Source organism: Drosophila biarmipes, chromosome 3R, assembly GCF_025231255.1.
Source record: "Drosophila biarmipes strain raj3 chromosome 3R, RU_DBia_V1.1, whole genome shotgun sequence".
NCBI classification, from domain to species: domain Eukaryota; kingdom Metazoa; phylum Arthropoda; class Insecta; order Diptera; family Drosophilidae; genus Drosophila; species Drosophila biarmipes.
The window spans coordinates 26,932,460-26,951,875 of NC_066616.1; the positions used below are offsets into that span (position 1 = coordinate 26,932,460).

At 44.2% G+C, this 19,416-nt stretch overlaps 3 protein-coding genes across 5 annotated transcripts; 2 read left to right on the plus strand and 1 right to left on the minus strand.

The window, feature by feature from the left end:
* Nucleotides 1-7,666: 7,666 nt before the first annotated feature.
* On the minus strand, nucleotides 7,667-18,991 carry LOC108024638 (arrestin domain-containing protein 17). Its single transcript, XM_017094684.2, has 3 exons — nucleotides 18,408-18,991; nucleotides 8,386-9,786; nucleotides 7,667-8,284 (listed from the first exon to the last, which is right to left on the minus strand). The coding sequence occupies exons 1-3, from the start codon at nucleotides 18,520-18,522 to the stop codon at nucleotides 8,226-8,228; spliced, it is 1,575 nt and encodes a 524-aa protein (XP_016950173.1). The 5' UTR covers nucleotides 18,523-18,991; the 3' UTR covers nucleotides 7,667-8,225.
* Nucleotides 10,033-13,893, plus strand: LOC108024637 (tetratricopeptide repeat protein 14 homolog). The gene is made up of 7 exons (XM_050888783.1): nucleotides 10,033-10,574; nucleotides 10,640-10,851; nucleotides 10,974-11,185; nucleotides 11,254-11,472; nucleotides 11,559-12,025; nucleotides 12,120-12,408; nucleotides 12,636-13,893. Exons 1-7 carry the CDS (start codon nucleotides 10,307-10,309, stop codon nucleotides 13,717-13,719), a joined length of 2,751 nt encoding a protein of 916 aa, XP_050744740.1. The 5' UTR covers nucleotides 10,033-10,306; the 3' UTR covers nucleotides 13,720-13,893.
* LOC108024639 (GTP:AMP phosphotransferase AK3, mitochondrial) lies at nucleotides 11,325-16,923 on the plus strand. Of its 3 annotated transcripts, none has more exons than XM_017094687.3 (2): nucleotides 11,325-11,472; nucleotides 15,904-16,923. In XM_017094687.3, the coding sequence occupies exon 2, from the start codon at nucleotides 15,940-15,942 to the stop codon at nucleotides 16,588-16,590; it is 651 nt and encodes a 216-aa protein (XP_016950176.1). In that variant the 5' UTR covers nucleotides 11,325-11,472; nucleotides 15,904-15,939; the 3' UTR covers nucleotides 16,591-16,923. The 3 variants fall into 3 exon arrangements, with proteins under 3 accessions (XP_016950176.1, XP_016950174.1, XP_016950175.1); XM_017094685.2 differs by lacking the exon at nucleotides 11,325-11,472 and adding an exon at nucleotides 14,590-15,156; XM_017094686.3 differs by lacking the exon at nucleotides 11,325-11,472 and adding an exon at nucleotides 14,590-15,140.
* Nucleotides 18,992-19,416: the final 425 nt, after the last annotated feature.

Sequence of the window (19,416 nt, forward strand, 5' to 3'; positions counted from 1 at the left end):
CCAGCGGCCGCAGTCGTTTTAGGTGCTCGACTTTATGATTTTACCAAAGGGTATATGCCATCTTATAGGGATATTTTCTCATAAGCATGGGCAGAACATATCTTATTACGATTTTTAGAGATTTTAAAGATGATCAACTAATGGATTTCCTAAACTAAATATGAATATAGGATTGTTTTTGAATCCCTTTTTGGAAAGCGTCACATTTCCCCCATTTAATTGATATTAAAACGACTATAATCATCGCCCAGAGTATACAATTTTCTCTTACTTTCAACCAAAATGGTCCGTTCGCTTTCACTGTGACTTGGCAAACTTAAATCCCAGGCATTTGATATTGATTTACTTAAAAGGCAATATCAGTTTGCAAAGCAGCAACCCTTAGCCCGACCAGCCAGCCAACCAAAACCCCCCGGACCCTGCCGAAATCCTTGGAAACATATCGAAAAATGCGAAAATTGTACAATGAAAATTGAAGTGAAATTAAACTAAAGCCCCGGGGGCGATAACGACTGGCTTGTCACCCTCTGTTCCCCAGCACAGCCCCCTCCCAAACACCAATGTCTGCCCCCCTGGCATACCCATGCCCCCAGCCCAATACTCGACTGACTCGACTTGTTGGCATTCATTTAGCTCTGTGGCCGGCACAACTTTGGGACACTTAAGCGTCGTTGGCCAGGCTGACAATGTCTGAATGTTCGAGGGCCAAGAATGTGATGGCCAAGCTCTTTCTCCGGGCTCCTCCGACTTTCGCCCGCTGCCCACACCCGGCGCATACTTTCTAATGAGACAAAAATTGCGATTTGAATGCAAATAACTGCAGGGCTGCTCCAGACGGACAACAATTACATGGCTTCAATGCGCAGGGGGGACCGGGAGGGGGCTAACGAGTACACTGAGGGAAATACACACCATTTTAATTTATGCTTTTATAACATTTTTTATTTTACTTCTGTGCCTTAAAATATTAGATTTAAAATTAGTATTTTTAGTAAAATATTATAAAAAACATAATTTATCAAAATCTGTAAATTTACACTTACTCAAAAAAGTATTTGCACTGAATTTTCAATTTGTTTAAACAAGTAATTGTACTTTACTTAAAAAGAAAGCAATTTTGGCACTAAAATTTTATAGTACATTATCAAAAAAAAAAAAATGTATGCTAATTTTTTTTTCCAAATTTAAAAAAGTTTTTAAAATGTTATCAAATCTATTTTTTTCCCAGTGTGGATCTATTTCGGATTCATTTCGTATGGGGGTGAGCGGTCCTAGCTTTTGTCAAGGGGCATTTAAATTTGACAAAATGAAATGAACGAAATATTTGGTTTTGGTTTCGAGTTCTGCTTCGTCGGGGGCTGGCATTTTAATGAAGTTCTTTAAAGTTGGCGACCGCAGGAGGGGGCCGAAAACCGAAGGGGGGCCAGGTGGGCGACGACTATTTGCATTTAATTAAATGCCAATAATTGAATCAATTTGCACATGGAATGTGAAAAATCCTTGGCATTGTCATGGCAGACTAATCAACTGCTCCCGGTCGGTTAACTTACGCCCGGCACTGTGGGTATTTGTATTTTATTAATTTGGATATTTGCCCGGCAAGGACACTTTTGGACTGGCTATAACCGCAGGAATGTGGCCGACAGGACCTTGGACCCACTGGTTTCGATGGTGAAAAAGTATTTTGCGGCAGCCCGGCATACCGGAACATTCCAATCTAATTTGATTTACTTGTCCTTGCCATCTTTCGAAAATTTACCTTCGTTTGTCGTCCTGCGGCTGCGACGGAATTCCTAGTTAACCAATTTATTTGCAGAAAATGCTTCCAAACGAATGTAACAAAATTGTGTAAATAATTTCTAATATATAGTATTTGTGGGCCAATATTTATTTTTTGTGTTGGGCGCACAAACTAAATGAACTGGCATTAAAAAACAAAAAATGTATCCTTTTTTATTAAAACACTGAGCTAAAAAAGGGTTTTTTAGGAGGAAGTTGTAATGAAAAAAAAAACAAAAATGAAAGAACTATTAACAATATTGAAAACAATTTCAAATAAATAAATTCTTAAATAGCTTGCATCTTTTAAGTTTGCTAATTATTTCATTTCATCGTATTTTTTCATTTATTTCACTTTCAGTGCAAAATTGATTTTAATTCCATTTCGTTTTCATTTCCTTGTTAAATTTTGCTGGTCAAATCAAATTTTGAGCTTGCTACTAATTATATGCATATGTTTTCATTTGCATTTATCGTTTTTTTTCGTACATAAAAAGCAATCAAATATTTATTGCATTTTTTGCTGCATTTTGTGGGCCGGGGTGTGAGATTGGGTTGTTAGCTTGTTTTGATTTGATTAAATGTTAACATTTTGCACAAGTTAAGTGCAATAAAATCGAATTTGTACGGGTATGTGGGGACATTCGTTACATAAATATGGCAATTTGCTTTTTTGCTGAAAATTGTTTTCAGCAAATATCTTTAATTCAATTGAGCGCATAAAATCAGCCCTGTCACAGATTAAAGTGTTAATGCATATAAATGTTTTACTTATTTGCATACATTTTCGCTTCGTTTTTCGCCATGTTTTTATACGTGTTTCTGGTTTAGCGAACAATTTGAATTGAGCCACAGATACTTTCTGGCATTACAATGCTAAACTGATTATCCAACAGCGAAAACGGTTCGGCCATCATTATAAATTCAATTTAACCAATCAAATGGTCGTAATTTGATTATGTTGATTTTTGCACATTAATTGCATATTTATTGACTGAGCGCGCACACGCAGCTGGAAAAAGTGCAGCTTTTGTTTATTTGCCATGTTACATCATCAAAGAAAAATGTTTTGCCAGTCGGCTGGCACAGCCAAAAGTGTTTTAATTGTCAATTAAAAGTCAGTGGGGAAATTGATAGAAAGCAGCGCCTAAAACGTAATCAAATTTAGTAAATAAAAGTATATTTTATGCCATTCTTAAAATAGAGTAAATATAACCACAGGGTTTTCAATGCTTTCACAAGTATTTCACACTCAAATGGAGTTCGGTTTGTTCGTTAAAAAAGGCCACATTAATTGCCAAAGAGCTTAAATACACTCATAAATTGCTGCACAGCTACGAGTTCTTTGTTGTGGCCTCTGGCCAGGGAAAATTGGCTGCTCGACGCTCAAGGATTTCTTTCTTGGCCACTTTTAGCTAGCCCGGCTTTATCAAATTATATGCACACACCGCAAGCTTTTGCTGTGGCTTCTTTGGCCAATCGGCCAGTGGATAAACTGCTCCTCCGCCGCCGCTCCTCCTCCGGCATCAATCAGTCCGGATGGGTTGGTCTCGGGGTTTCTGGGGGAACGGGAACTCCTCGATATCCAGTGCAAAAATTCCTCTGCGTCCGGCGGACAGCTGCAGTTCATCTCCGGCACCGCAGAGGGAATTCGAGCGAAAAGCTGTGCCCGCCCGCAGTTCGTGCGAACGTGTCTCAATAACGAAATTAACAGAAATTGCAACATATTGTGTGCGGTTCTATATGCGTGCCATGGGCGGCGGCGGTGGGGGTTTTCCGAGCGGGGGGCTCCTGCAATCAAATTGCACAGAACACGGAAAAATGAACAGCACGTGGGCGCCAACAACTGTGTCAAATTGATATTAAAACCAAGTCAAGATGTTGCTACTTCGATGGTAAATACACGTAATTGCAAGGGAAAACACACGCTCTGTCTGTGTAATAACACTCCAATAAATATTTATTAAAACAATAAGTTGACCCGAATAATAAGATTAAGATAGAAGGATTCTGTCCAGAGCTCTTTAAGCAACAACACAGTAATATTTGGATTTCAAACAAGATTATAATCATAATATATTGATTATTTTATTACTGAAAAATATTAGTAAGAAAGTTTTTTATAAAATCAAGGCATTACATAAACTAGAGCTGTACCCATATTCCACCTTCTTTCCTTTACAAATGGCATTCCTTCACTATACCTCACTTAGTTTATGAGATAGGGTAGCTCAGATCTTTATATTATATACTCTAAAAAAGTGCAAACAAACTTTAATATTTATCGAAAAATATAATACCTACAATTTAACTTTTAACTTCGAAATAGAGCCAAATACAAGCGCTTTTTAAAAGTAATTAAATCATAAATCTGTGAAAATTAAAAAAAAAATAGGTGAATTCTAATACCCTACTTCAACATCCTTTTACAAATAAGTACACAAAGAACTTATGTTTCCGGGAATCAAAGTTTCCCGCTAATTATCGCATGACTAACCTCCTCCCAGGAAATCCCCTCACAAGGAGCGGGCACAAAAACAAACTTCAACTCCTCGAATCCGTCACAGCTTGCTGCCAGGCAACAAAAAAGCTTAATGAAGCGGCCAGGCCAGCTACCATCCGCCATCCAAAAAAATACACATTATGGGGAGTGGGGGCCAAGAAGGTCACAGTCTTTGGCAACTGTTGCCCCAGAACGAACGCAGAGCTCGTTTCGGGACCATTCACACAAGTGGGCCAAAATCAGGGACGTGGATGAGAAGCAGGACGAGGATGAGGATGAGGCTGGGGATCCCACTGTGACCACAGCGGACAGGGAGCCGCACATGTGACCAAAAGCCAGAAATTGGAGCGGCCATTGAATATGATAGAAATAGAAATACGTACGTGCAAAAATTTCAACGCTTGATTAAATTTCAGTCACAGTCGAGAGAGAAGGAGGAGGAAAGGCGCCACAAGTGTGGGCCAACTTGAAAGACAATCAGGCAGCAATTTAAAACCATTTTCACTGTGGCCAAAAAAAACCCCACCCTCAAAGCCCCTGAAAAACCGGATGCCACCTGCTGTGCGGCAGTTGCAGTAACTTCTGCTTGATTAGTTTTGATTTGGTTATTTGGCATTAGGCCATGTGCCCGGCCTTCTTTCACATGCTCTTTTGGCTTCCCTCGATTTTCCCTCCCCGTTTCCCAGCACTTTTCCTTTGGACAGTGGAATAAACTAATTCCCAGTCATTCGTTGACGCAGATGGCTTTGGTTTTCGACTGCAGGGGGGGTAGCCTTTCCGGCATGTGTGCCTCGAGTTTTAATAAAAACTCGATCATTGTCCGCTTGGCCATATGGGTCGAAAGTTTTTGGGTAGGTATATTTCGGGCTAAGACGAGTAACTTGGGCAAACTTCAAGTAGTTTGGTGGGGGAATTAAGGCAAAGAAGACTGGAAATTTAGCCACTTTTTTTATACATAAAATAGGATTAACGCTAAATCCTAATCCAAGCATTCATAATTTTTAATTCAAATTTAAATTAAGCGAAATCAAATCTTAAGCGACTTTAGATTTAAATTTTTTCTTATTTCTTTCTTTTCTCCATTTCTTAAATTTTAAATGGGTACTTGTACTAAAATTAAAATGTTCTAGATGATTTTACCAATATTTTCATAAAGCGTTCTAGCTAAATTTAAACATTTTATTTATAACATTTATTGAGTTAAAAACCTTTAAAAATAATAACAAATCCAATATAGCAGCATTAACCATTATTAATACTTTTATCAACATTTTATGAGGTCCTTTGCTTATTACAAAATAAATTCCAGAGTTATGTGAGCACATAAAAACATGTAGTAAGTCCAATCCGAAACGACTTCCATCCACGGACGTGTTTATCAATCTGTATCCGTTTCGGGGCCAAGACAGCGGCACACATGGCGCATACTTAATATCAGCTAGTGGCACGTTCAGTGCCGAGAAGCAGAGCCTCAAATTGCAGCACCCCGCCCTCGCAATGGTCAACAAATCATTAACCTTACCCCCGCACCATTGCCGAGAGTCGAATAGAAGTTAAACCCCAGAGCGATTAAGACATTTAAGTACACCAAAACTGGGGTGAGCTGAGTTCGCTTCTAGCACCTCTATAATTTGACGAAATGGAAACTCGGGGGAGTGAATCGTATGGAATAACCAGGACCCCGCGATCGTTTGTCGCGCGTGCTGAAGTTTCCAGAATGCGGAGGCAGGCATTCCACTTCCGCTAAATGTCGCTATTATTTAACAATTTTGTTTATGTATGCCTTTCATGCTGCCCACGAGGCAGCCCCAGGAAGGCCCCCACTGCAATGTGGAGTATAATTTATGGTTACTCTGATTCCCCCAGCGCCGTTGGGCAAACTAAATTGTCGCCCTCGACAGCGGCGACTGGAAAAATATGAAAGAAAACAATTACAGCTGACTTAACACTTCCGCTGCTTGTTACAAAAGCCGCACACGTTCACCAGAACATCTGAAAGCCAGTACATTTCACCATCCCACCCACCTTTTCACATGCCACCTGCCCACCTGTCCAACTGGGCAGCTGCAGACACAGGTAGCTGCGTGGGCGACAGCAACGCACTTTCCTTCAAGCACTTGAAATAGTAATTTAACACGTACAAGAACTACTCTTTCTGGAGGGGTTCTGGCCAGCTAAAAAGGTTGTAACATGACCAGCTTTAACAAATGGGGGGATTTTTGGCACCCTTTTTTAACCACCTGCAGCTAGAGGGATTTGCAAATCAAGAGACTTACAGCATCTATCGATAAATATAATATTTATCGAAACTTAATCGAAATATATTTCGATTTGATATCATTTATCCTTCAAACTTCTTCAAAAAATATTTATAATTGTAAACAACAAATTAGTTCTCAACACATTTAATAACTATAATAAAAATCTATCTTCTTTTGTAATTATATTAACATTTTATTAGGTTTTTCGTTCATGTAAATCATAATCAAATTTAGTCCTAGCACTAAATTCAAGGAAAACAAAAAAGTTGATATCCAAAAATAGTGATTTGTAAAGCACCTTAACGAAATCGTTTTGATCGTACATATATATATATACCTTCGTGCGCTTAAAACTAAAAGTTGACATTGCTTCCGAACGATGATGTATCCGTAATATCAGTGTATAAAAATTGTTTATCGATATATTTGCGTTCATCAACGATAACCATTCGATTTGTTCATCATACAGAGGCACTAAAGCTTATTGATTCAATGATTCTTCTGTCCTCAAAGAACCAAACTATCCTTCAACATATTTTAATTGTGCTTAAGTACTTAAATGCTAAACATATAATGCAGTGAGAGAAATAAATAGTAATGTTAGACCTGTTTTGGTACAGAATTTCATTGAGACACTAGATCAGAAAACCATTTTCATCAGAATCTTTGGAGACATAGACGTATATGAAATGAGAAATGTCAGATAAATAGGCGGGGCAGGAAATATGTTTCGAGTTGCTGTGTGCTGAGATAAATACTCATGAGTCTTTAGAGTAATTCGCAAGATACAATTCTTAGAAATGCGCTTAGTTTGGAAGTCTGCGGAGAGTACATTCGATAATCAAGTTTAACCGAAGACAGACTTTTCCAAGGTTTCATTAAATTCTTGTAAATTATTTAGAAAAAAATTCGCTTGTACCTAAATAATTTGTTATGCAATTTCATAGATTAATTTTCAACTAATTTCGAATTTGTTCGGTTATAATATGTATACATTGTTAAATTGCTTTTTGCCTAAATTCCAAATAGGTTTCGCTTGTGATTCTATCTACCTCGCTTCAACAAGCTGACTATTTATATTTTCTGGTTAAGGATACAATTATGTTTCAAGCTCAAACTCTAATTTAAGTGGAGAAGGCAAATAAGTTGTCCTGTTTATTGTCAAGATCATAAACATTATTATAAGTAGTACGCAAACAGCTGATTGTGAAACATTATTGAAAAACAACATTTAGCAATGTGTAAATAAGTCACTAAAATATGCGCAAATGAAACAAGAAAAAATAAGCACATGTGTAAAACAATTATTTATGTAACCTCTTGTTTTCGATTATACTTGAAGAAAATCAGTTGTACAAGATTTTCAATATCTTACTTTGACAAGTTTAAGAAACTATTTGCCTTATCCAAAACAACTTAAACTCAGTGCAAATAAATAATAATTTACATCAAAAAGATAACTTTTGGATGGAAGATTAAAGCCGAATCAAATGAATTCTTGGTAGTTACACAGTGCGCTTGATTTGTGCACAAATTGCAAATGGTTTGTGCTCGAAGCGTAGCCGTTCTAAGATATATTCGATATTTTGATACTCTATAACACTATAAAGTAAACCTGAAGCTCTATGTCTAGGCAAAGCTTGGACGTAACTGGGTGGCTGCTCGAGACTGTCGATCGCTCCCTACTTTGGAGTTCCAGGAGGGGCGTTGGCCAAGCCAAAGAGCTCTTCGTAGGAAGGTGCTGAAAAATAGATATAAAAGATAATAAGATTATAAAAATTATAAGGTAGTAAATTTAATCCTATCATAAAATATATATAAAATGATTCCATTGCAACTTACGCAACTCATGGGCTCCAGGAGCCTGGCGAGGCTGAAGAAACGAGGCTGAGGTCGAGGTGGATGGCAGTTGGCTGTAGCCCGGTGCTGCTCCTCCGCCACCTCCACCTCCTACTGCTCCATTGGCTGTCGCAGGAGCGGCTCCAGTCGGCGGTGGTGTCAGGGCAAGGAGCGAGTACTGCGGTGACTCCGGCATCGGGTAGGCGGGCACGTGTGGTGGCGGATACGACTGCACCATCAGGGGACTGGACGGGTACGGCATGTAGGGCACATTGGAGCTGCGCAGACTGGTCCTGGCCGAGGGACTTCCATACTGCGAGGACTGCGAGCCCGAGGTGTAGGAAAGCTCCATGCCGCCGGCTCCTCCGCCCACGGCGGGACTCAGAGTGGCCGCCGACGAGTCCGAGGTTATCGAGTTGATGGAGCTGCACTCGCTGAACTGCGAGGAGTGCGAGGGCGAGCCGATGGAGGAGTCCAGCGAGGGATAGACCGGCAGGGCGGGCTCAAAGGGATTGCCGGAGCCCGCATCCGGACCGGGTGGCCCGTCGTTGGGCCGTGGTGGAGGCGGCGGACGCATCGAATTCAGCCTGTTCGACGTATCCTGCGAGTACACCTTGAAGGGAAGATTCAGGATCAGGTTCTTGAAGAATCCCCGCAGCACTGCCTCTACGCGCAGCTCGTAAACGATGGTAATAACGCCGCTCATCTGCTCATCCGTGGGCTGGGCGCCTTCGGGCAGCAGCAGCTCGTGGGCAAAGCTGCGCTCGGTCTTCTTTTGCACCGAGCCCGTCTCCTTGGTGGCCACCGCAATGCACTCCACCTTCTGCACCCGCAGCGGCACATGGCTGTAGTAGGTCACATACTGGAGGACACTGAAGCGCAGCTTCTCCACGGCGGTGGTGCTGTTGTTGATCACAGTGGCGCAAATCCTCAGCGGCTCGCCGCGCACCGCAAAGTCCTCCGGCAAAAGGGCCAGCAAGGTGATGGGCCGTGTGCCAAACAAGCTGATCGTCTTGGTCACCTGCTTCTCCAGCGAACTGGGAATACTGCGTTGCGAGGGCTGCAGCGGCATGTTCTTCACCACGGTGAACGGAATCGTGTGCCGCTCATCGAAGGTCCACGGCCGCTGGATGAGCACGCGCATCTTGTACTTGATGCCGCCATAGCTGCCCTTAAAGCTCGAGGGGAGTTGGCGACCCAGCGCCACCTCGAAGATGAACGTATGCTCCCCGGGCGAGAGCTCCAGGCCACGTGGCTCGAAGTCTGGGAGGGGAGTTTCGCTGTGCTCGTACACCTCCTTGCTGGTGTAGAACAGGCTGCGGGAGTACTCGTTGTTGTTCGAGTTCTTGCGCAGGATCTCCATCCACTTGCACTTGCCCTTGCCGGTGACCTGCACCTTGATCGCTGAAAGCAAAAGATATTAATAAATAAGATATTGTAAAATTATTATTCATTATTACATTTCTTTTACTACTTAAAATTTGTTTATTTGAGTAATATTTGAACTGCGCGCCAAAACAAATAAAATACTAAAAATATACCATAATCATGCCAAATGGTCACTATATCCGTATCCGTATCCGCCTTCTTAGCGAAGACACTCACCCTTTAGTAAGACCGTTTGTGGAATTCTGTAAGGTTTTATTTTGTGGCTTATTTCTGGTCACACAGCAAGCCAATACGAAAATTCTTTTTGCAGCTAAATTCATGCGAAAAACCCATCAATTGTGTTGCAAGTAGACAAAATCATAGAGGCCAATTGTCTCAGTTGGTTAAAGTGCTCGATAGCAGAGTGTGCGCAGTTAAATTTAGCCGCGAGCGGCTAAATCAAGTGTCGGCCTTTCTGCGCCCGTCCCCTGTGCCCTTTGAGGAGGCATCGCCTCAACTTTAAATGGTGTAAAGCGAAAGAGGCGGCGCTGCAAAGATGAACTTCGAGTACATTGCCCATGCCCTGGGCTACCACGGGCAGCCGCTGCAGAAGATCTGGGACGATGAGCGGGGCGTGGACGACCTGCGGCTGATGGGCCTCACGCAGGTGAACTTCGGGGTCTACCAGGAGCGCCAGAAGTACTTCACCTTCCAGGAGCGGGCCAAGCGGCTGAAGATGCACCAGTTTCTGGCGCGGAAGGCCACCGACCTGTACGATCGCACTATGGTGGCCAATGTTATGGAGGATTCCGTGCTGGCACAAGGTGGGTTTGGATTGTAGTCCCTGACCTTACACAGCGATAACTCAATTGCAACACCCTTTTTTCAGCCAACACCCACATGGCCCAGATGCCGCCCCTCGAGTTCTATCTCAATGTAAAGGACAAGCGCAAAGGGTGGGCCCACCGCCTGGCTGCCCTGAAACAGGGCGACATCATCTACACCCAGGTGACCAGGCTGCTCAATGGCAACCGGCTTTTGGTGAAGCCTCTCTGCTCCGCCGAACCCAAGCACGCCTACCTAGCTGACATACCTATTAAGGTAATAAGGTTTACCTTTTTGAGCAACAAAATGCATTATCTTACCTATTTATTATCTAAACCTTTACATAAATTGGATAAAAAGAGTCAATAAACCCCTATCTAACCACTCTTTCGTTCTAGGCCATGATCCTGCAGGACTACTGGGGTCCCTTGCCCCTGGACAAGCAGGGAAACCCGCGTACCTTTGCCCAAAATGACATCCTGCGCTGCGAGATCAACAGCATATCCGCGGACACCGAGCGGCTTAGCCTCAACATGATCGGCATGTACAACCAACCGCCGGAATTGAAGTTTGGTCTGTGCGACCTCAATGAGTTGCCCAAGTATTATCGGTAAAGCGAGGAACTTCATCTGTTGAAAGCCCATCATAAACGCTGTCTAACCAACACCTTTCCCACAGTAAAATCCATAACCTGGAGCATCCCTCTGCCACGCACTATGAGGACGATCTAAACGCAGCCTTGGAGTTTGAAAATCCAAACTATGATTTGCTGTTCCAGATAAACGGCTTGCAGCCCAATGAGAATTTTTCACTGATGAGCCATCTGAAGGCGGGATTTCCGGAAGCGGAAAACGCCGCTGAGCTGCGACAGAAGCAGGCCTCCCAATGGGCCTTCCGGTAAGTTTAACTTCCGACTTAAAGCTGTAGTGTATGTCATTCCATCATTCGCACACCTTATCGCAATCGACACCTTCATTGATCAGCTCCGTGGCTGATGGCATCGAGCACTTTAAGAACGGCCAGCAGGTCGAAGCTTTTCAGTGCCTGAACAAGGCTCTGAACATTGATCCGCGCAATGTTGAGGGTCTGGTGGCCCGCGGTGCCCTCTACGCGAACCGCGGCAGCTTCCTAAAGGGACTGCAGGACTTTGAAAAGGCTCTGCACTTGAACAAGTATCATGTGAACGCGCGCAAGTACATGGGCGAAACGCTAGTGGCCCTGGGTCGTAGCTATGAGGAGGAGAACCGCATACCCGAGGCGGTCAAGGCGTACAGTGACTGCTTGAACCTGCTGCCGCAGCACGAGGAGGCACGCCAGTCGCTGGACGCACTGCAGCGGAGTGGAGACGGTAAGCATAGAGTGAGCGCCGACGGGAACAACCCGGCCGGTGGCGCCTCCTCGGACGAGTCCACCTCATCGAGTGGCAGTGATAGTGAAAGCGATGATAAGGGTGAGTACATGTATGGGTTCAGTGCAAGCGTTTAAAGATGAAGCACTCATTCTTTTCTCCGATGATCCAATCTATAATCCATTACCAATTTTAGCTGGAAAGGTCAAGCCCAACATCAGTCAGCCATTCTATGCGCAACAAACGGCGGGTGAGGAAAAGTTGGCCGTCATCGATGCCAAAAAAGCCAATGAGTTCCGGCTGGACGATGATGAAACCGTGACCAGTGTGAGAAAGCTGCTGCGGGAGGCTAGCAAGCATAAGAAGGCCAAGAAGAAGGGAAAGAAAAAAAAGGACAAGAAGGAGAAGAGGAGGTCCAGGACCAAGTCCGAGCTAGGGGATCCCTTGGAGTTGCTCAAGAAGATAGACTTTCAGGAGGCCATCAGGTGAGTGTTGCAGCAAAAGATGCTCCTTGCACAACAAATATACATTCTCTTGAGATCTCCCTGCCTAACCCACTGTGATAGACAAGACAAGTATGTACCTTGATTAGAATTTAGCTGAACTCCCAAGCTGTATTTGCTTCACAAATGAAGCTTATTTCAATTGCGATGCGAGTACAGTTCATTTCCTGAAGACTCGATATATTACCCCTGCTTTGTGTTGCTTTTAGGCTGATGAACACCACCAGCAGTGAGGCGGAACTTAAAGCCAAGATCAAAAACTATCTAAAAGATGCAAGTGGAGGAGGAGACTCACCGCCTCCCCCACCGCCGATGAAAAAAATAACAGCTCCAGGCAAAAAACCGAGCTATGATGCCATGGGACCCAGCACATCGCGTCATGCGGCCGCCGCATTTGGAGGCGACCATCCACCGCCAGCGCCCAAGTATCAGGAGCAAAAGAAGCCACCGGAGCCGGCACCCAAGCTCTCTTTTCAGATCAAAAAACGACCGCTGCAGATGGACAAGCTGGGCATGCTGCGTCTGGCGGCGCCAGCGGAACCACTCAGGAGCGGAAGGAGCAGCAGCTCTCGCAGTCGCAGCCGGAGTCGGAGTCGCTCGCGTAGTCGCTCACGCCATCGTCGTCGCGGAAGGAACTCGCGCTCGCGTCAGCGGAGCCGTCGTCGTGGCTCGCGATCTGACTCCAGATCCAGGTCTAGAAGCAGGTCGCGGTCCCGCCGGCGTCGCAGCTACTCGCGTTCTCGCAGTCCCTCGCCACGGCGCTACGGGAATCGCTTTGTGGTAGGACGCTATCGGTACCGCCGAGATCGCCGCTCGCGATCCTTCCATCGTCGCAGGACTCCATCGCCCTTCGTGCCCAGGCGCTCGCCCTCACCCTTCGTCAACCGCCGCACGCCCTCGCCATTTGTGCCACGTCGCACACCATCGCCGGCGTCCCGCTATCGACGCACACGCTCCCGGAGTCGCTCCCGTTCACGCAGCCTGAGCCCGCGCCATCACTCGCGCTACCCACCGTGGGGTAGGGGCCGTGGTCGTGGCGCCATCAATCGCAGCAAGTACTCCTGGTACAATCACGACACACGCAGTGTTTCCCGCGCCGTGGAGCCCAACGGCAAGGATGAGCGGAATTCCAAAGCAGCTTCGCCGGAGAAAGATGGTGGAAATGACAAGGAGGTTGCCAAACCGGTGACCGATGCTGAGCCCGCCGTCGAGCAGGTGGAGAAAATGATCAAGGAGGCGCAGAAGGAGCGCAAACAGGAGCTCGTCGAGGCCGCCAAGGAAGTCAAGGAGTAGGGTGCTCGAAGCTCACACGTACTACGAGTGTTACGTTTCCTCTTAGCTCATAAAATACATTTGAATTTGATATACAAGTTTGTAATACGCTCCCCTGGGAAGAGTTCTCTGATCACTAAATAAAGAAGCTTACAAAGCTGAATTCGGCGTGACTTGCATGCAAAAATCAACAAAAGTGTTCAATATTTATTCTTAAACTTTTGATTAAGAGAAATCGTGTAAATGGTTTTTTACGGTTTTGTTTTTTGTGAAGTTGACTTTCAGATGAAATGTATATATTGGTAAGTTATAACTATTATTTTTATTGAAAAATGTCTTGAAATATTATAATAGTCTACGAATTTTGCAAGATGTCTTTGATCATTTTTCCCAATTAATTGAAGATGGAAAACGTTTATTGAAAAAGAAATCCACAAACGATGAAAAAAAAAAAACAAAAGCAAATCTTTGGAAAAAAAATATGAATAATTTTTATAGACTTGTGCTCGTTTCACAAGATGTCGCCTACCAAATCTATCAGGTAAGTATTACACATAATATCATTCAGAATAAATTTAGAAACAGGATAATAACAAAATTTATTGTTGAAACTGCTATTAAATTAAGTTTTTTTCCCACAAAAAAACAGTATAAGAAAAATTAACGTAAACTGTCCTTATTAAAATTTATTTAGTATAGTAAAGATTTTTAAATATATTTTTCAGAAAATTACTCCTTGTAGACAAAAATTACATTATACAGATATATAATTTTTTAGCACCGATAAAAGAAAATCACACAACTAACTCCGCCCCATTAGAACTACTGAAAATGTAAGTACTATGAATAAACCCCTTGTAAAATCAATCAATTAATAGTTGTCAACTGAACCTAAGAAAGTAAAAAACTAGTTTGTAGTTTTTTATTTCAGATATTATACATTTTGCATATGGAAGGAATCTAAATTGAAGTTCAAACTGCACTTTTCCCCAAAGGAAGCCCAGTGAGAGAGTGCCAAAGAGAGCACATTGCCCGAAGAGCGCGGGAGCGCCCCCCATCACACACCCTATTCACACTGCACTTTTGCAAGTGCGAGAGCTGGAGAGCGATATAGAGAGAGGGCTAACAACCGGCTGTTAGTTGGGGCATCGCGAGCGCTAAAAGGAGAGGGAGAGTGTCGGAAGCCTGGAAGCTAAACAACAAGAGCCAGGCCAAACACTCACGAAAGATAACGACTGGCTTCATTTGATATTCGCCAGCCGGCAGCAGCGGAACAAGAAAAACAACACAGAACACACAAGGCGGACGCCGCAGCTGCGGACACCAAATTAGAATACTATAACGGCGACAAGTTATCGCACAATTAGTACGCGGGCGAGAATTGCTACCGAGATACGTGGTCGGCGCACAACCGAAATTTTCCCCAAAAACCCAAGTGCCGTGTGAGTGCAGAAGAAGGTGATTTACGAGCTGCTAATTTACATAACAAACATAACAACAAAAGCCAGTAGCAAGTGAAAAAGTGCAGGGCCACGGTGAAGTGCAGAAATGCAGAATTGCATAAAAATCGCACAACACGCGCGACATTGAACCTACACATTCAATAATTTTCCGTGTGGACTTTGGACGATAAGCGGGTGACAACAACAACAACAACAACAACAATATCTGGTTGTACGAAGACAAAGAACAGAAGGCTGAAAAGCCACGCTTGTTTGCTGTAGTTGTTGCTGTTGCTGCCGCTCTCGGGCGTGAGTGCGCTACACTTGTTGCCAAGCGGCATATTGATTTACGGCGTCCCTCGGCAGCTGACAAGTGCTATATATCTCTTTATTGCAGTGCGGTGGTCACACATATTGAATGGAATCTTTTGCTCGATTCCCGTGATTAGTCATAAAACACACTTTCTGGCAAAGAGCGAAAACTATGACCTTGCTTCATCACCTTTGTATCAAACAATTGTGGCGTGCTTGCTAATCTAATCGCGCCCATAAAGATTGTCGAATGTGGTCAACAACTGAATTTGGTTTAAAACTATTTTCGGTGCTGGCAGAAGGATTATCAGTTATTCACCCTACAGAACATTATTACATTTGTAAATAACTTTAGAAAAAAACCTTTTAAACTAGAGATCCCTTTATGTTCTACTTTTTCAGCACTTTTTAATACTTTAAACTATAATTACTCTGTATCTTTGTCTTACAGCTCAAAAGCAGAGGTAGACAGAAGTAGAGCTTAGACATGTACACGAAAATCTTTCGCGCTGTGATAATCGGAGCCCCCGGCTCGGGCAAGGGAACTATTTCCGAGCTGATCTGCAAGAACCACGGATGCGTCCACATCTCCACGGGTGACATTCTGCGCCAGAACATCGTGAAGAACACGGAGCTGGGCAAGAAGGCCAAGCAGTTCATCGCCGACGGCAAACTGGTGCCGGACTCGATCGTGACCAAGACTATGCTGGCCCGCATCACCGAGGTGGGCAACAGGTCGTACATCCTGGACGGATTCCCGCGCAACATCGCCCAGGCCCAGGCCCTGGAGGCTCGGGAGCAGATCGATGCAGTCATCACGCTGGACATTCCACACGATGTGATCATCGATCGGGTCAAGAACCGCTGGATTCACGCGCCCTCCGGCAGGGTGTACAACATAGGCTTCCAGGATCCCAAGGTGCCGGGCAAAGACGATGTCACGGGAGAACCGCTGACTCAGCGTGAGGACGACAAGCCACATGTGGTGGCCAGGCGGCTGGAGCTGTACGACGAACTGATGAGTCCAGTGATAGCCTGGTACAAGGAGAAGGGCCTGGTGGCCACCTTCAAGGGCAGGCAGACCAAGGAGATCTGGCCGCGGATGGAGCTCTTCCTCAGGGACCGCATGAATGCGTAATGGGACCACCCGGAATTTCATCCATTGTGCACAAACTAACGATAAACTGCTGTGTTCAATTAAGTGCATAAACACATTTAGATATATATATATGTAGAAGCGAGTACGTATGTAATATGTATGGGCCGGGTTTGGAGAAACAGGCGTATAATTAATGTAATTGCGAAGCCTTACAATGTGGCAGCTGTCATCGTGTAGTCCTTGTTTTCCACACCAAGCATTCCCCCTCATGAAAATGTCTTGCAGCTCCCCCTTTTTTATAAGCATATTTTTGTACTTGTAGTCTGTGCTCTGATAATAAATCGCGTTTGTTATATTGCGCTGATAACGTAACGACCGCCTTTGACTTTGGGGCAGTTAACGGACAGGCGTCCGTCTATTTTTAGCCCGCGGTCCACAAACACTTGGGCCGCCGCCTGAAGTCAGCACTTATGGCTTCACCTGATGTCACCCAAATGCCCTGCTTTTTATCGCGTAGCGCATCAAAACCCGAAAGATGCGGGATAGTGTGGCGCTCCCATTGACTCTCGTTCTCACCCACACATGCAACGCACCAGCTGCTGGGAAGTTCTCACGCACACCTGCACAGAGGCAAATCACAACAGAGAGGCGCCTGGGATACGGTGGAGGGTCGCTCAATTGGCTAGGGTTTAAATATTATTTTTGAGCTTTATTAAAAAAGTTAATTGGATGTTTTAATAATTATTTAAGAGATAAAAAATTACATGGAAAATATTTGTTATTTTTTTTGAATTATTTATTCTTATCCATATATACATTCCCACCTTTTTAAAATGTTTTGCAAACGTATGAAAAAATGTATTTTTTTAATGCCTATAATAATTTTTTAATTTGAGTTCAAATATTTAAAAAGCACTCTTTTGTGACCTCCACTGTGCTGAGAGCGCTCTCCCACCTCTCTTTCTCTTAGACCTGACTTTGCGCTTGGCCCCATATTACGGCAATTTCGGCACGCCAACATCGTGCGCCCCTCCTCGCACACGCGCCCCCACCCTCTGGCCCTCCCGCTCGCACGCGTGCGTTGCGTTTCGCTTGGCATTTCCTGAAACAAATGCCAGTGCTCAAGAAGAACGAGAGCAAATTCAATTGCAAATGCAATTGAATGCTTATCGATGAATGGAAGGCGAGTGCAGAAGGCAATTGGAGGAATTTGCGAGCGAGAACCTCGGGGGGAAGGGGCGGAGGGTGGGTCTAGGGGATAGCCCCATAAAATGGCCGCTGTGCTTTGTTAACTGATGGAGTTCTTTGTTTGTGCGAATGGGGCCGCAACGAAAGTCCAGCTGGCCAGCGGGCAAACAATGGGTTAAAACCGCTGACAAAACAGAAAAAAAGTTTCGATTCGGTGAGTAATGTTAGGATGAAATAAATACTATTTGCATTAGATGGTTTCAAGCCGGCGATTGGCACGCAATGCAATGGCATTTCGTATGAGCAATTTGCACAGGGCAACCTTATCAATGGTGGTACACTGTTTGTGTGGCGGCAGACTATGAAGAGAGCTGTTTTCTATGGACAACTGTTTTAATAGAATGTAACAGTTGCTTACTTTTTTAATCAAATAACAGATCTTTGCCTTATTATACAAAACTATAATAGGGAAAGTACAATTGAAAACAAAAGACAGAAATTGTCATGTCAATTGCATTAACCCCACTCTTATCTTTGATCAACTTGCTTTCAATAGTGTTATCATACTTTTTCTCTCTGTGCCTTGCTACCTGAGTCACGGATGATGCAAGCCGGGCTTTGCGATGGGGCTGCCAGGAAATGGATGGGTATGCCCGACTGCCACTTACCGCGTATTTTGGTGCGCTTGCTCACGTTCATCCAGATCTCTCCGCGAATTATGTCGCCCGCAAAGTAAACCCGATCCGCGCTGTCCAGCGTGATTCGCAACCGCTCGCTCTCCATTCTTCTGCCGCCGCCGCCGCCGCTGCCGCTGATGGTGATGACTCCTCCGGTTTGGCCACGCTCATCAAACACTTATCCAAAAATAATTTCGTCATCAAAATGCCGCCACATAGGAGCGCGGATGCAGTGCACCGCCGATGACCGCGCGCACCACCCTGAGGTATATGCAGAACAGCAGCACCACCACACGCACTCGACCACAACCACAGCGATTCACGATTTACGATTTACGGCGTACGATTTAGTTTTACTACACACACTGCGCGCGGGGAGCGGAAGCTTTTCGCGCTGACTGCGGCCAGTTCTTCGGCTAGCTAGATGGCTAGCAATTTGCAGTGACCCACAAGTGTTTGTCGCACACCCCGGGCCAATTTGATTCGATTGCTGCCGACCGCGGGCGGGTTGGATAATTAAATTTCTTATAAATTTACGAGATCCGAGAGTTACGCTTTTGTGTAGCTGCAGCTCTCTTTCGATTACCCGGAGAGCGATGGTCCGATAGCAGAAACAGCTGTTGCGCGGCGTTGCCACCTGGTGGGCAGGCGATTGAACCGCTCGACTTGCAGAACTTTGAATGGTTTGGCGGGAGAAATTTTTAAATGTATCTAAAAATCTGCATTCCTAATCCCAACTCTTCAGAATTGATACTTTCTAAGATCTTAGCGTTCATAATAGACAGATTTTGATAGGGCATATATGTATATACTTTATAGAGTCGAAAACGCTTTTTAACTCTTTACCTGTTGCATACTATTCAACGAATGTAATACCCTTTTTCAGGTAACAAAGATGAAATATACAAAGAGTTGTGATACATTTTTAATCAAATTTTCAAGTATGTTCTTTCTAATATTAGAAATTATATATTTTTTATTATTAAACACAAAATCGAGA

Excerpts from the sequence above, each read along its gene's own strand:
- LOC108024638 (XM_017094684.2), bottom strand. The coding sequence starts at position 18,522 with ATGGAGAGCGAGCGGTTGCGAATCACGCTGGACAGCGCGGATCGGGTT. Across the intron at positions 9,787-18,407 it reads CAAGCGCACCAAAATACGCG|CGATCAAGGTGCAGGTCACC; the intron begins GTAAGTGGCAGT and ends TTTTGCTTTCAG. Across the intron at positions 8,285-8,385 it reads TCCTGGAGCCCATGAGTTGC|CACCTTCCTACGAAGAGCTC; the intron begins GTAAGTTGCAAT and ends TCTATTTTTCAG.
- LOC108024639 (XM_017094687.3), top strand. The coding sequence starts at position 15,940 with ATGTACACGAAAATCTTTCGCGCTGTGATAATCGGAGCCCCCGGCTCG.
- LOC108024637 (XM_050888783.1), top strand. The coding sequence starts at position 10,307 with ATGAACTTCGAGTACATTGCCCATGCCCTGGGCTACCACGGGCAGCCG. Across the intron at positions 10,575-10,639 it reads GGATTCCGTGCTGGCACAAG|CCAACACCCACATGGCCCAG; the intron begins GTGGGTTTGGAT and ends CCCTTTTTTCAG. Across the intron at positions 11,473-11,558 it reads GCCTCCCAATGGGCCTTCCG|CTCCGTGGCTGATGGCATCG; the intron begins GTAAGTTTAACT and ends TTCATTGATCAG.